Source organism: Cinclus cinclus, chromosome 1 (genome assembly GCF_963662255.1).
Source record: "Cinclus cinclus chromosome 1, bCinCin1.1, whole genome shotgun sequence".
In the NCBI taxonomy this organism is placed as follows: Eukaryota; Metazoa; Chordata; class Aves; order Passeriformes; family Cinclidae; genus Cinclus; species Cinclus cinclus.
The window spans coordinates 1,367,809-1,383,872 of NC_085046.1; the positions used below are offsets into that span (position 1 = coordinate 1,367,809).

The 16,064-nt window shown below is 41.4% G+C and overlaps 1 protein-coding gene across 1 annotated transcript in view; it reads left to right on the top strand.

Moving 5' to 3' along the window:
• The window catches only part of ALS2CL (ALS2 C-terminal like), a 32,026-nt gene that overhangs the window by 14,324 nt on the left and 1,638 nt on the right, over window positions 1–16,064 (top strand). The window contains exons 11-23 of the mRNA XM_062505731.1: window positions 104–202; window positions 1,168–1,326; window positions 1,570–1,681; window positions 4,090–4,167; window positions 7,185–7,279; window positions 8,727–8,906; window positions 9,594–9,687; window positions 11,431–11,588; window positions 12,651–12,717; window positions 13,117–13,283; window positions 14,066–14,108; window positions 14,339–14,400; window positions 15,309–15,458. Of these exons, the coding sequence (XP_062361715.1) occupies window positions 104–202; window positions 1,168–1,326; window positions 1,570–1,681; window positions 4,090–4,167; window positions 7,185–7,279; window positions 8,727–8,906; window positions 9,594–9,687; window positions 11,431–11,588; window positions 12,651–12,717; window positions 13,117–13,283; window positions 14,066–14,108; window positions 14,339–14,400; window positions 15,309–15,458 (1,464 nt within the window). The remainder of the gene's footprint in view (window positions 1–103; window positions 203–1,167; window positions 1,327–1,569; window positions 1,682–4,089; window positions 4,168–7,184; window positions 7,280–8,726; window positions 8,907–9,593; window positions 9,688–11,430; window positions 11,589–12,650; window positions 12,718–13,116; window positions 13,284–14,065; window positions 14,109–14,338; window positions 14,401–15,308; window positions 15,459–16,064) is intronic.

Consider the following 16,064-nt stretch of genomic DNA (forward strand, 5'->3'; position numbering starts at 1 on the left):
TCCATGCTGACCTTTTCCATGCTTACCCCGTTCTGGATTTTTCCATGCTGGAGTTTTCAATGCTGTTTTTTCCCATGCTGTTCTTTCCATGTGCCCCTGGCAGGTTTGGGATCTGCCTGGTCCCGCGGCGTTCCGAGGATCGCTACGACTGCTACAAGTGCCACTGGTACCAGGGCAGGATGCGGGGCTATGGAATCTGTGAGTAAGTAAAACCCAGGATGGATTCCAGGGAAAAGGGGGGTTCCGGGGATTTAAAGATGGAAATATTCCCTGAAATCTTTGGAACCTGGTCTGGAAATGCTTCGTGGGCACTTAGAATTCCAGAATTGTTCGGGAGGTTCAGCATGATCCCGTTCCAATCGCACTCTGTGGGACATGGTGACAGCCACAGCTTCTCTGGGAATTCCATCCCAGCCAGGAATTCCTTCCCAAAATCCCATCTAAATCTCCCTTTTTCCAGCTCAAAGCCATTCCCTGTGTCCTGTCCCTCCATCCCTTGTCCCCAGTCCCTCTCCAGCTCTCCTGGAGCCCCTTCAGGCCCTGCCAGGGGCTCCGAAGTTTCCCTGGAATTTTCTCTTCCGAGGTCACCCCAAATGCTTTGGCCACTGGGGACACTGGGCTGCCCCTGCTTTCTGCTCATCCCTATCCCGGATTTTTTCCGTGCCGAGTGGGAAAGACCCAACATTCCAGCTGGGATTGGCCCGTCCTCCAACCTGGATGTTCTGCTCCATATTTAAACCTGGAGCTGCTGTTCCCAGAGGGACCAGTCCAGGGAAGGTCTGGTGGCCTCCACAACGAGCTGGATCCAAGCCCGGCCTCCTTCCCATGGAACCAGTTTTCCAGCCGGGATTCACCGGAGCTCCCTGTGCCCAGGCTGGTGAGACGTCAAGGCCTCTCCCAGAACAATTCCAATCCTGTGTGTCGAGTCCTTGGATAATTTGGGAAGCTCTGGAATGTCTGGTTTGGGTGGTGCACACTCCCAACAGCTGGATCGAATTCAGCGCCATCAGACAAATATTCGGAATATTCCGAGATGGATGATCCTGATCTTCTTGCTTCCCTGGTTTTCTACTCCAGGAGTTAGAAATATTCCAAATCAAATCAAATCAAATCAAATCAAACCAAATCAAATATTCCCAGGCTGGAATTCCATCCCTTTTCCTGCAGGTATGGGAGTGACCTGGTCTACAAGGGCTACTTCAAGGACAACGTGCGCCACGGGTTTGGGATCCTGGAGAACTTCTCCAGAGAACATCCCTTCAAATACACGGGGCAGTGGGAAAACGACAAAAAGAACGGATACGGGGTCTGGGAAGACAAGGAGAGGTAAAGGCACGATGGATCGGAGGTGCGGGACAGCTTTGGGTTTTTTGGGATAAACCATGGAGATTCGGGATGGGTGGAAAGCATAAATTCCTCGGAAAAGATTTCGGGAGCTCGATTTGGGTGGGACATCCAGGCTGGAGTGTCGTGTCAGGAAAAAAAACGCTGTGCGCAGGAGAAATCCGATGGATTGAGAGCTGGGAAAACGGGGAGAATCCATCCTTGCTATTTTTCCTTGCATTCCAGAGGGGAGAGGTACATCGGGATGTGGTGGGATGACCAGAGACACGGAGAAGGCATCGTGCTCACCCAGTCAGAGCTCTGCTACCAGAGGACGTTCCATGCGGATAAAATGGTGGTGAGCGCGAGATTTCCGGGGAACCTGGAAATTCCTGGGATGGGGAATTCACCGCCAAGGGCGAGATTGAGGTTTCATCCCAAATTACTGAGGTTTCATCCAAAAAAATTCAGGAGGTTTCATCCAAAAATTCATGAGGCTTCATTCCCAAATCCCTGAGGTTCCATCCCAAATCCAGGAGGTCCCATCCCAAATTCCCTAGGTTTTATCCCAAATTCATGAGGTTCCATCTCAAATTCCTGAGGTTCCATCCCAAATTCCTGAGGTTCCATCCCAAATCCATGGGGTTCCATCCCAAATTCCTGAGGTTTCATTCCCAAATTTCATTCAGATTTATCCTGGAGCATCGTGTTTTGTTTATTTTTGTTAGGCATGAGAGATTGCGTTTGTTTGGGGTCTTTTTTAATTTAAATATTTATGAATTTTTATTTTTATTTTTAAAATGTATTTATTATATTTTCGTTATTTTAATTTTGGGGTAATTTCACAGTAATCCCATTTAAAAAGCTAAAAAACCCGGAGACGTATTTATTTATTTTTGTTAATATTTTTTTTAACGGCCTTTTGAGGCCAGATGGTCTAATGAAGAAACGTCAATTAAATTATTTTTACTTTTTAACTTATTATCATGTGATTATTATTATAATTATCATTATTACTAAATTATATATATTTTATATGACTATAAAATTATACTGTAATTAATAAGCTATGTAGTTACGTGCTTATATATTTTATTATTAATACTATCAATATTATTAATAATAATATCATTACTATTACTATTAATATCAATATTAATAATTAATATTAATATCAATATCATTTTGTGGTGTTTTCTTATTTAATTACAAAACTTCACCCATACCGAGGAAGAAGAAGGCGAAAACCAAAAACTTCTGCCCTAAAACTTTAATTTTTTTCCCTATATATTGCTGTATTCTAAAAATTTTTAATTTTTATTTTGGTTTTTGATATTCTGATTTTTTTTTATTGCACACTTTTATTCCAATTGCACCGATCAATCCCGGTTCTGTTGCTCAATTTTGGAAGGTTTTTTGTTTTTTTTTTTTTTTTTTTTTTTTTTTTTTTTTTTTTTTTTGGGAGTTTCCAAAATTCCGACGCTGGCGGACAAAGAGGGGTTGGAGATCAGGGAAAAATTTCTGCCCCCGGATGCTGCTGGGGATGGACATTCCCAAAGGAATGGGAATTATTCCGGGCTGCTGGAGCTCCAGGAATGTTGGGATTTTTTGGGATGTGGGCCCTTCCCGATATTCCGTGATTATCCCGCGTTTTGGGAAACACAGGGCCTCGGTTAAATCCTGTTTCTTCTTGCATTCCAAAGGGAGAGATGGGATATCAGGCAGGAATTCCTGGCTTGGAGGGGCTGGGATGGAATTCCCAGAGATTTGTGGCTGCCCCTGGATCCCTGGAGGTGTCCAAAGCCAGGCTGGACACTGGGACTGGAGAAACTTGGGATAACGGGAGATCCCTGCCCATGGAAAGTTCCTTCCAGCTCAAACCATTCCAAGATTCTGTAGCATTCCATCTTTTCTGGACGTCACCGAATCCTTGCTTTCCCAACGTGAAATCACCTGCCCGATCCGTGAAAAGTCGGGAATTTGGCGAGGAAAACAAAAGGAATAAAAACTTCCCGCGGGAAACCCATCCTTAAAGAAACCCAACAATCCCATTTGGATGGAAACTTGGGAAGCGCTTCCCATAAAACCTTCACCCACAGAGAACCAAAATCCCAAAGGCTCCTTTAACTTCACGAAGCTCCCAGCTGGAAGGAAAACTTGGATTTTCCTTGGAAAACTGGGATTTTTTTTTTTTTTTTTTCCCATGGAGGAAACTGTTCCAGAGGGAAATATTCCAGCCCTCTGGAAGTTTCCTGGCTGGTTTGGGGCTGAGGAAACTTTTGGGTTTAAACTGTGGAATAAATCCCGGAGGGAATGAAATTCCCTGTGGGTAGGAATTATTCCCTGGAATATTCTCCTGTGGAATGCGCGAATTCCCGGTGCTCCCAGGGTGGAATTTTTGGGATGTCTCCAATGCCAGGAGCTGGGTTTGGATCCTTCTCCCCCAGGGAATTCCATCATTCCACACAATCATTGTTTTCTTGGAATCATTTCCCAAAGAATGATAATTCCCTGAAATATCCCAGGATTGGGATTTCAGACACCGCGACGATCCTTTTTCCATTAAAAAAATCCACGGAATAATTTTATCATTCCAATTTTTCCCAATCTCCTTTTCCCAAATCTTCTCCCGAACGTTGAAAGAAAATTTTTACTTTAAAAAAAAAAAAAAATCTTGGAATCTGAATCCAGTCGATTTTTCCGGGATGAATTGGAGCGGGTTAGAAATTCACGCCAGGAATTTGCAATTTTTCTTTTCATCCCAAGGGCTCGGGAATTCTGCTCCTGGAAGATGACTCCGTCTACGAAGGGAATTTCACGGAAGATCTGACATTTGTTGGAAAGGTGAGAATTTCCTTCCTCTCCTCCGGGAATTTTTCATGGATTCACCTCCCGAGTTCTTTAATTCTTGCTCCAATTCCTGCAGCTTCCTTACAAAAAAAAAAAAAAGAAAAAAAAAAAATCCCATTATTTTTTGAATTTTTTGGGGATTTTTCTCCCAGATGGAAAAGTGCAGCTGGGAGATTTTGGGAAGAATTTGGGATTTTAATGGATTTTGTTTATTTCAGGATTTGTTTGTTTGGGTTTTTTTTTTTTTTTTGTTTTTTTTTTTTTTTTTGGTTGAGGTTTCAGGGGTTTTTTTATTGGGGTTTTATTTTGAGTTTTATGGGACATTCTTGATCGAGATTTTTGGGTTTTTTATTTGGGTTTTATGGGACATTTTTGGTTGTTTTTTGGGATTTTTTTTGTTTTTTTTTATTGGGTTTTATGGGACATTTTTAGTTGATGTTTTGGGTTTTTTTATTTGGGTTTTATGGGACGTTTTCGGTTGAAATTTTGAAGGGGTTTCCTCAAATCTTTGTTGTGTTTTTTTTTTTTTTTTTTAAATTGGGATTTATAGATTTCCTCTGTTGGGTTTTTGGGAATTTTTGTGGGTTTTTTATTTGGGTTTTATGGGACATTTTTGGACAAGGTTTTGAGGTTTTGGGTTTTTTTCACTGGGGTTTTATGGGACATTTCTGATTGAGTTTTTGGGGTTATTTTCTCTTTTTGGGGTTTTTAAATTGGGTTTTATGGGACATTTTTGGTTGAAATTTTCCTTTTTTTTCTGGGGTTTTAAGGGACATTTTTGGTTGGGTTTTTGGGATTTTTTTTCCTTTTTCGGTATTTTTTTATTGGTTTCTATGGGACACATCTGAGTTTTTGGGGTTTTATCATGTTTTACATCACACTTTAGGCTGAGATTTTTTAGGATTTTTTTTTTCTTTATTTGTGTGTTTTTATTGATTTCCTGGTTGAGTTTTTAAATTATTTTTTACAGGACACTTTTGATTGAGTATTTCAGGATTTCTTTTTATGCTTTATTTGTGTGATTTTATTGATTTTTTTTGGTTGGGTTTTTGGGATTTTTTTCATGTTTTACAGGACAAGTTAGGTTGACTTTTTTTAGGGAATTTTTTTTGCATTATTTGTGTGTTTTTTAACTGATTTTTTTGTTCGAGTTTTGGGCTTTTCTTTGTAGCCACACCCGAAATCCTTTTTTTTTTTTTTTTTATTTTTTTCTTACTATTTTTGATCCAAGTACATTCCAGCTCTGGGGCCACAGGAAATGTTACAAAAACCCCGGGGGCCACGGAAATTCGGGATTTCGCCATCCGGGCTCTGCCCTGACACCTCCAAACTTTTGCGGCTCAATTCCCACAAAAATTTCTGCTCCAAAACGTTGAGAAAAATCCCCAGAGCTGGAAAAATGAGTTTTCCATCACGTCCCAGAAATGTGGGATGAGCCTGGCAGGAATTCTGGGATACGGTGCAATTAACGCTCGTTAATTAACGCGAATGAGCTTTGGAATTTGTCGTGGTCTTCCTCCTCCAGAGTTCATTCCGTGCAGATGAAGTGGTGGTGAATCCAAGATTTCCTTGGAATCTGGAAATTCCTGGCCTGTCGAAAATCTGGGAAATCCCCAGGAGAGATTAATTCCGGTGCTGGGTGGGATATTTTTCCCTCCAATATTCCTATTAGTGGCGAGTCCAGAAAACCTGGGAATGTGTTCCCTGCTTTTCTGGCTGGAATTGCACAGGCCGGACTCGTGGTATTAATTTGGATTGAATTTTGGGAGTTTTAATGGAATTATGAAGTACAATCATATGATACATAATTATAAATAATTATATATAAAAAAACCATAATTAATTATATTACAATTCTATTATTTAACAGAGTTGTAAGTAGAGAATTGAATAACACAATTTAATAATAGAGGGTTTAATAATAATTAGAGAATTTAATACTAGAAAATGCAATAATAAATTTAATTTTAAGTTAATGACAGAGAATTCAATAGCAGACCGAGAATTTAATCATAGGGAATTTAATTGTAGAGAATTTAATACTCTACAGAAAATTTAATAATAGGAAATTTGATATTGGAAAATTTAATAACAGAGAATTTAATACTAAATAGAGAATTTAGTAACAGAGGAGTTGATATTAAACGGGAAATTAATAATAAGAGATTTTAATAATAGAAAATTTAGTACTAAATAGAGAATTTAAAGACAGATAATTTCATAGAGAGCTGATGGAGAGAAAGGCCAAGAGGGAATTCCCAAAATTCCAAGAAGGAATTCCCGAAATGGCAAGAAGGAATTCCTGCAACGCTTACTGGGAATTCCTGAAATTCCAAGTGGGAATTCCCGCAATTCCAACAGGGAATTCTTGATAAGCATTGTGGGAATTCCTTCTTGCCATTTCAGGAATTCCTGCTGAGCATTTTGGGAATTCCCTCTTGCCATTCCCACTGGGAATTCCCACAATTCCCAGTGGGAATTCTTACAGTGCCAAGAGGGAATTCCCTAAATTCCAGGGGGGAATTCCCACAATGCCAAGAAGGAATTCCCACAGTGCCTAGAGGGAATTCCCGCAATGCTTAGCAGGAATTTCTGAAACGGCAAGAAGGAATTCCTGAAATTCCAAGAGGGAATTTCTGCAATGCCAAGAGGGAATTCCCACAATGCTTAGCGGGATTTCCCACAATTCCAAGAGGAAATTCCTGCAATGCTTAGCAGGAATTTCTGAAATGGCAAGAAGGAATTCCTGAAATTCCAAGAGGGAATTTCCACAATTCCAAGAAGGAATTCCTGAAATTCCAAGAGGGTATTTCCGCAATGCCAAGCGGGAATTCCTGAAATTCCAAGAGGGAATTCCCGCAGTGCTTGGGGGGAATTCCCGCAATGCCAGGACGGAAATTCCCGCAATTCCAAGCAGCAATTCCCGCAATGCCAGGAGGGGAATTCCCCCCCCCCCCCCCCCCCCCCCGTTCCCAGTGGGAATTCCCAAATCCCGGATCTCCCGCCCGCAGGGGAAGCTGTCCTTGGCCAGCGGTCTGGTGCTGCAGGGGACGTTCGGCGCTCGAGGGCCGCGCACCCAGAGCCAGGAGCCGCCCGACGCCACGTGAGCGCCGGGATCCGCCGGAATTCACCCGGGCTGCCTCGATGGGAGACGGAGCGCGAGGGGTTAATTCCGTCCGGGAGCGTTCCTGGAATCCTGGGGTGTCCGTGGAGTTAATTCCACGCGGGAATGAGGGAGTGGATGTTGCCCTGGAATCCTGGAGTTTTCACGGAGTTAATTAATTTCACGTGGGAATGAGGGAGTGGATATCTCCCTGAAATCCTGGGGTTAATTCCACGTGGGAAGCAGGGATGGATGTTTCCCTGAAATCCTGAGATTCTCATGGAGTTAATTCCATGTGGGAACGACGGAGTGGATGTTGTCCTGAAATCCTGGGGTTAATTCCATGTGGGAAACGGGGATGGGTGTTGTCCTGAAATCCTGGAATTGTCATGGAATTCATTCCACATGGGAATGAGGAAATGGATGTTTTCCTGAAATCCTGGGGTTAAATCCATGTGGGAAATCCTGGAACTGGAGTTAATTCCATGTGGGAATGAGGGAGTGGATGTTTTCCTGAAATCCTGGGGTTAATTCCATGTGGGAAGCAGGAATGGAAATTTCCCTGAAATCCTGGAACTGGGGTTAATTCCAGGTGGGAATGAGGGAATGGATGTTGTCCTGAAATCTTGAGATTTTATGGAGTTAATTCTGAAGGGAAGCAGAAACGGAAGATTTCCCGAAATCCTCAAATTCGGGTTAATTCCATGTGGGAAGCAGGAATGGGAATTTTCCTGGAATCCTGGAATTGAGGTTAATTCCATGTGGGAAACAGAAATGGATATTTTCCCGAAATCCTGGGATTTTCATGGAGTTAATTCCATGTGGGGAGCAGGGATTGAAGTTTTTATGCCATCCAGCCCAAATTCCCCCCAAATTCCAGGTCCCCTCACAAATCCCAGTCCAATTCCATCTTTTTTTTTTCTTTTCCCCCCTATAGAACATTCCCAGACCCTCAGAATATCCGTGGGACTGAAATTCCTTTTTCCAGAGCAAGAACAGCTCCTGGGAATGGCTGCTCAACTCGTATCCAGCTTTTCTCCAGGAATTCCGAGGACATAAAGAATCTGTAATTAGGAATATTAAGGAATATCCAGCAGTGCACTGAGCAGGAAGACCAGGATTAATTAAAAAAAAAAAAATAAAAAAATCCTGATTATTTCTGTCCCTGCAAATTCCAGGAATTCCTTCCCAGGATCCCATCTAAACCTCCATTTTTTTTCCAGTGGGAAGCCATTCCCTGTTTTCCTGTCCCTCCATCCCTTATCCCAAGTACCTCTTCCAGCTCTCCTGGAGCCCCTCTAGTCCCTGGAATTTTACCTTTTCCAGGAAAACATTCCCAGCTCTCCCAGCCCTGTGTTTCTATCAAATCCCAGGGAAATTTTCCCATTTTTGAGGGGGTAATCCACAAGAATTTGGGAAGAACATGGAAAAATCCCAATCCTGTGTTGTTTTCCAGGCAGCTGGGCCTCAAGGAATTCCCAGTGGAGAAGAGGTGGACGGGAATCTTTGAGCAATTCCAGGAATTCCTGCGTTCCGGCTGCAGGGAGGAAATGGAGGAATCCTTCATGGGATTCCACATCCAATCCAGCAAGGAGCTGAGGAAATCCCAGGGATATCTGTTCTGTCAGAGGTACTGAGGGAATCCTGGGAATTCCAGTTCTTCCAAAGGGGGAATCCCGGGAATTCCCAAGGGAATCCCAGAAATACCTGTTTTCTGTCAAAGAGGAAATCCCAGGAATTCCAGTTCTTCCAAAGAGGAAATCCTGGGAATCCCTGAGGAAATCCCAGGAACTCCTGTTCTGCCAAAAAAGAAATCCTGGGAATTCCAGTTCTGCCAGAGGTACCGAGGAAATCCTGGGAATTCCTGAGGAAATCTTGGGAATTCCTATTCTGCCAAAATGGATATCCCCGGAATTCCAGTTCATCTAAAGACAAAGTCCTGGGAATTCCTGAGGAAATCCTGGGAATCCCTGAGGAGATTCCTGAGGAAATCCCTGAGGAAATCCTGGGAATTCCTGAGGAAGTCCCTGAGTAAATCCCTGAGTAAATCCCTGAGGAGATTCCTGAGGAAATCCCAGGAATTACAGTTCTTCCCGGGAACTTCACACTCCCGTTCCTACCCAGGAATGTTTTGGAATTCCTGGAATTTTCCCGTGGTTCCCGCTCAGGAGGAATTTCCCAGCTCCGCTGGAATTGCTTCCGTGAGATTCCGAGCCGTGAAAATTCCCATTACTGGAATGATTTCCTGCCCCTCTGGAATGTGGAAATCCGGATTTATCCCTGGCCCAATTTCCTTCCTCACTTCCCGTTTTTCCAGAGGCGCTGAGGAGAATTCCTGGAAAAAAGAGGAATTCCTGGAAGAGCTCGTGCAGCACCAGGAGCTGCCGTCGCTCCAGAGGTACCTGGAGAAGGTGAAGATAAAAATTATTTTATTTATTTATTTATTATTTTATTGTATTTATTTAAAATTTTATTTCTTAATTTGTTACTGTTCTGTTTTCTTATATTTATTTATTGTTTTATTTTATTGCATTATTATAATTATTTATTAAATGTATTAATTTACTTATTACCATTATCTTATTCTATTTTAAATTTTATTTTATTGTATTATTTTATTATAATTATTTATTAGTTTATTGTATTTATTATATTTATTATATCAATTTATTGATTTATTTATTCTTTTATTGTATTATTTTATAATATTTATTTATTAAGTTACTGATTTTATTGTATTATTTTCTTTATTTATTATTTAATCGTATTCATTTATTGTATTTATTATATTTATTGATTATATTTATTTATATTATTTATTGGTTATATTTATTGATTATATTTATTATTACATTTATTGATGATTCATTTATAGTTTTTCTTTATTATATTTATTAATTATTAATTATTGTTATCAGGATAGGAGAAACGACTTAAATAATTTAATGTTAACAAATAATAGGAAATAATTAAAGTAATAAAATAATAAAAATCAGTATTATTGAAATAATAAACTATTGAAGGGATAAAAAAATAACAAATAATTTAATAACAACGAATAATATCAAATAGTTAAAATAATAAAATAAAAACGGTATTAATAAATTATTAAAATGATAAATAACAGGTAATTTATTAACAAATAATGACAACAATTTAATATTTAATAACAAATAATTAAATCGATAAAATAATAATCTTTAAATTATTAAATTAATAAAACTAAATATTAAAATGATAGAAAATAATAAATAATTTAACAAATAATTTTATAGCAGCAAATGATAACGAACAATAAAAATAATAAAACAATAAAAATTTTATAAAAATTGTTGAATTTATAAATTATTAAAATTATATAAAATAAATACTTTAATAAATGATTTAATAACAACAAATGATTAATAAAATAATAAAATAATATTAAAATTGTTGCATTAACAATTAAATTATTAAAATGATAAAAATAATTTTAAAATATAATTAAAATAATAAGACAATAAGAATTATATAAAATATTAAATAATAAAATTAAATTATTAAAACAGTAAAACATAATAAATAATTTAATAAATAATTTAATCATAACTATAGCAAACAGTTAAAATATTATAATAATAATTATTATATTAAGATTATTAAATTAATAAAATCGAATTATTAAAATGATAAACCAAATAATTTAATAACAGATAATTTAATAGTAACAAATTGTAACAAATAATGACAAATAATAAAATTGTATTAAAACTATGGAATTGATAAACTTAAATTATTAAAATGATAAAAAAATAGCAAATAATTTAATAGCAAATAATGTAATAGTAACAAAATTTAACAAATAATTAGAATAATAAAATAATAAAATAAAAATAATATTAGTTTAAAATCATTGAATTAATAAAATTAAATTATTACAATTATATGAAACAATAATTAATTTAATAATAGCAAATAATTAAAATGACAAACCAATATTTTCCCTGCCCCACTTTTCTCTGGAGCAGCTTTTCCCTCCGGAATATCCGCAAAAAAGGGATCCGGAAACCTCCAAAATATCCCAAAATTCCAGCTGGGAATTCCAGGACAAATCCAGGTGCCTCTTTTTGTTTAGGATTTTCCTCTCCTCCATCCCATAAATTCAAATTTTCCAGGCCTTGAAATCTTCCCTGCATCCCTTGGGAAAGCTGCTGAGGGCTCTGGGCACGGCGTTCCAGGCGTCGTATTCCGGGATCGGAGCCAACCGGCACCTGCTGGGAATGGCACAGGAGGAGGTCAAGTTCTATTCCCGGAAAATCTGGGAATTCTACCGGTGAGTCCAACGTGGAGCTCTTCCGTGGGCTGGGAGCACAGGATGGATCTTTGGGATCTTGGCGTGAGGGGCCGTGCCTCGGTCCTGTTCCTTTTTTTTTTTATTGGGGATTCTTGGGAATTCTCGGGAGTTCTCAGGAGTTCTTGGTTGTTCTTGAGAATTTTGGGGAATTTTTGGGAGTTCTTGAGAATTTTTGGGAGTTCTTCAGAATTGCTTGGAATTCTTGGGAGTTCTTGGGAGTTTTTGGGAATTCTTGGGAGTTCTTGCAAGTTTTTGGGAATTCTTGGGAGTTCCTGGGAATTCTTGGGAGTTCTTGGCAACTCTTGGGAATTCTTTGGAATTCTTTGGAGTTCTTGGTTATTCTTGAGAGTTTTGGGGAATTTTTGGGAGCTCTTGGGAGTTCTTGAGAATTGCTTGGAATTCTTGGGAGTTCTTGGGAATTCTTGGGAGTTCTTGAGAATTCCTTGGAGTTCTTGGGAATTCTTGGGACAGTTTTTTTCCTCAAGGTGACAATATCAATCAGAGCACAAATCCATGGGTTTGGAAATCTGGGATTTAAGGAAAAACAGGATCATGGAATGGCTTGGGTTGGAAATCTCATCCGTTTCCAATCCTTTCCCGCTATCCCAGGCTGCTCCAGCCTCTCCTTGGACACTTCCAGGGATCCAGGGGCAGCCACAGATTTTCTGGGAATTCCATCCCAGCCCCTCCCAACCAGGAATTCCTTCCCAATATCCATCCCAAAGCATTCCAGGGTTCTTTGGGAAATCAGGACAAATCCCAGCTGCTTTTCCAGAGCGGGATCATCCTTGAACGCTCATGGCTGGATCAGGGAATTGGGACCATGCTGCTTCTTGCAATCCATGGAAATTCCGGAATTCTCTGCCATTCCCGGTTCTTCTGCTGCTCATGGAGAAACCCTTCCAACTCTGGCACAACTCTGCTGGAATTCCAGGGATTTTCACTGATCTCCCACTGGATGCTGGGACAGCTCCTCCTTTGGGAACAAATGATCCTTTAAAAAAGCAGGGAGTGAGCTAATCCTCGTTTCTGCTTTTCCAGAGGTTTGCTCCGGCTGGCCCTGGAGCGGAAGGGTCGAGCGCCCTCGGAGGAGGCAGATCCCAGGTTGGTGGCACCTCTGGAATGCCTTGTTCCTTCGGGAATTCTGAGGGGGCTTGGGAATTCCGGTTTGCCTGCTTGAGCCGGGCTTAGCGCCCAGACTTTGTGTCCTTGGTGGCTCTGGAGATCTCCTGGAGCTCCAAATTTTTCTTCCTGGTGACTCCGGAGATGTCCTGGAGCTCCAGGCTTTTCCCAGTGAATTTCCTGAAGGTCTCCTGGTTCTCCAGCTCCTCTTGGATCCACCTCTGCCCGCCCCAACCCAACCGCGCCAAGCTCGGAAGAGCGAAAAACAAGAACGCATCGGAAACGCCACTTCCACGGGACGCTGGGTGGGTTTGGGAACATCCACACGGATTTCCTTGGAAAATCCCATTTTTTTTTTTTCCCCCCCCTCTTTTTCAGTGTCCAGAAAGGCTCCAGCCTGGTCCTGCCGCTGATCCTGCCCACCTTCTATCCCGAGCTCTCCATGCTCTACATGCTCCAGCACCAGCACCAGGATGACCTCTACTGCCAGGGAATCGCGGAGCTCAGCCTCCTCACGGATATCCAGCTCCTGGAATTCCTGGATGTGCAGAAGTAAGTGGGAATTTTCCATCCTCAAGGAAAATTCCGGAAAAAAGTTGAGTTGCTGTTGGGTTCATCGTTGGGTTTTTTTTTTTTTTTTTTTTTAATCCCGTTTTTCAACGGAGCTTCTCGTCCAGGCTGCTGGAGGGAATTCCTGCTCTGGAATGTTTGGTTGGAAGGTGGAATTTTTAATGGAAAAGTCTTGTTTTCCCTACTAATCCTCGTTTTTGGGTGAAAAATTCCTGAATTTTGTGTTCTTAATTACCCAGAATTTAGAAATGTCTATGAATTTATAATTGTGGGAAATTCCCAAATTTTTTGCTCGGAATCACCTGGAATTTAGAAATATATTGGAAAAGGAATGTTCCTTCCCTGTTAAAATGTGGGAATAACGATGGAAGAGATGGAAGAAGTGGAGGCAGATGTTCCCCTCATCCATTCCTGCTCCTGGATCCACCTCTGGAAAGAAGATTGGGAATTTTACTCTGGGATTTCAGAAGAGCAGCAGATCCAGGGTCTCAGTGGGATTCCATACAAAAGAAATGAGAGGAATTGGATGGAAAAGTGCCAGAATTTCTCATGGATTATCCCAGAATCATCCCTGAGGAATGCAAACTCCAATGAGAGATCCCAGGGAAGTGGATCCATGGGATTGGAGATCTGAGGGAACTGGATCCATGGGATTGGAGATCCCAGGGAAGTGGATCCATGGGATTGGAGCTCCCAAGAGGAGATAGAAGAACCACCAGGATTCCCGATGGAATCCATCCTAAATCCCAGTTTTCCCATTCCAGGCACCTGTGGCCTCTCAAAGATCTCACCCTGACCTCCAACCAGGTGAGGAAAACCCTTGGAGCGAGCTGGGAATGGGAATGGGAATGGGAATGGAATTGGGTTCGGATGAGGATGGAGTTGCTCCAAATGTATCCCAAGAATCCGAGCTCTATGCTCAGTTCTGATCCAGAGTCACTGCCTGTGGATTTCTGTGGATTTCCTTCCAGTTTTTGTGGGATGGATCCAGAATCTCCGCTGCCGGTATTCCAAAGGTATCCCTGTCTCTTTTCCAGAGGCGCTCCCTGGTCAAGGATAAATGTTTCCTGTCGGCCACCGAGTGTCTGCAGAAGCTCATGTGAGTCCCTGCTGGCCTCTTCCCATGGAAAGCCAAGGAATTCTGGTTTTTTTTTTTGGGAAGTGCCAGGAATTTGTACCTGTTCCAAAAGCATTCCAGGGCCACCCATTCCTTATTTCAGGGAAAGCTGTTTGGGATGTTCTCTCTGTTCCCAAGTGAATTCCATGGTTTTTTTTTTTCCCCTCCAAAACACCATGAAGGGAGCGATGGTTATATCCGGAAATTCCTGGCTCAGCGTCCTCCACTTCCCACAGATATTTGTTAGGAAAGAATTCCAGGCTGGGAGGGGCTGGGGTGGAATTCCCAGAGATTTGTGGCTGCCCCTGGATCCCTGGAAGTGTCCAAGGCCAGCTTGGAGCACCTTGGGACAGTGGGAAGTGTCCTTGGCCATGGAATTGGATGATCCTTAAATCCCTTCCCACCCAAAGTATTCCATGTTTTCTCCCGATGGAAAATGGGACTGGAACAACTTCTCCAGTCGAAGATAGATTGGGGTTGGGATTGGGATTATTCCATGGACGTGTTGGATTTGGGATCCTTTCGTACCCGTTGGCTTTTCCGGGAAGATTCCCACTCCTTTAAGGAGATGCCAGGAATGTCCCATCCCATATTGGAGATCTGGGAATTTCCCATTCCATATGGGATACACCAGGATTGTCCCATCCCATGTTGGAAATCCCGGGAATGTCCCATTCCATACTGGAGACACCAGGAATGTCCCATCCCATGCTGGAAATCCCGGGAATGTTCCATTCCACCCTGGAATATCTCCTCGCCCAACCTCGCTGCCTTCTCTTTCCTTCGCCCTTTGGAACAAATCCATGAACTCCAAATCTCCTGAAATCCCTAATTTTTATTTATTTTTTTTTAATAAATCCCTCTTTTCCGTGGCTCTTTGATCCCAACAGCACCACAGTGGATCCCAGGGAAAAGCTGGAAATCCTCCGGAAAACCTACGAGGAGCTGGAGCACACGGTGTCCCGGCTGCTGGAGAAGGAATTCCGACTGCCCATGGATGATCTCCTGCCTCTCCTCATGTTCGTCGTATCCCGAGCCAAGTCAGTGGAGTTTTTTTTCCACTGGAATATTTCCAGGTGGAAGAATTCCAAAGAAAACCTTTTGGGATTTGGGGTTGGATGTATTTTTTATATCCACAGGTGTGGTTGGGATTTTGGAATATAAAGGGTCAACGGAATTCCAGAGTGTCCGTGTCTTACCCTAAAGGGTATTTCATGGAAAAAGGGATTCCTTTCATCCCAGAATTCCAGAGTATCCGTGTTTTATCCCAGAGAATATTCCATGGAAAATGGCGTTCCTTTTATCCCGGAATTCCAGCGTCTCCGTGTCTTACCCCAGAGGATTTTACAGGGTTTTCATGGAAATGAGATTATTTTTGTCCCGGAATTCCATGTCCTATCCCAGAGAAAAATTGGGATAGTGGGAGGTCCCTGCTCCTGGATCATCTTGAAGGACTTTGCCAGCCCCGAACACTCTGGAATTCTGGGATTCTGGAATTCCTACAGGAATTTCCCATCTTCAGCAGGGACCGGGATTCACTGGGGAGATGAGGAATCCAAAATTCCATCCAGCAATTGGAATTTTCTGTGGATGGATCCAGAATTTCCTTGGATGGAACATCAGAACTTGTGGCTGCTCCATCCCCG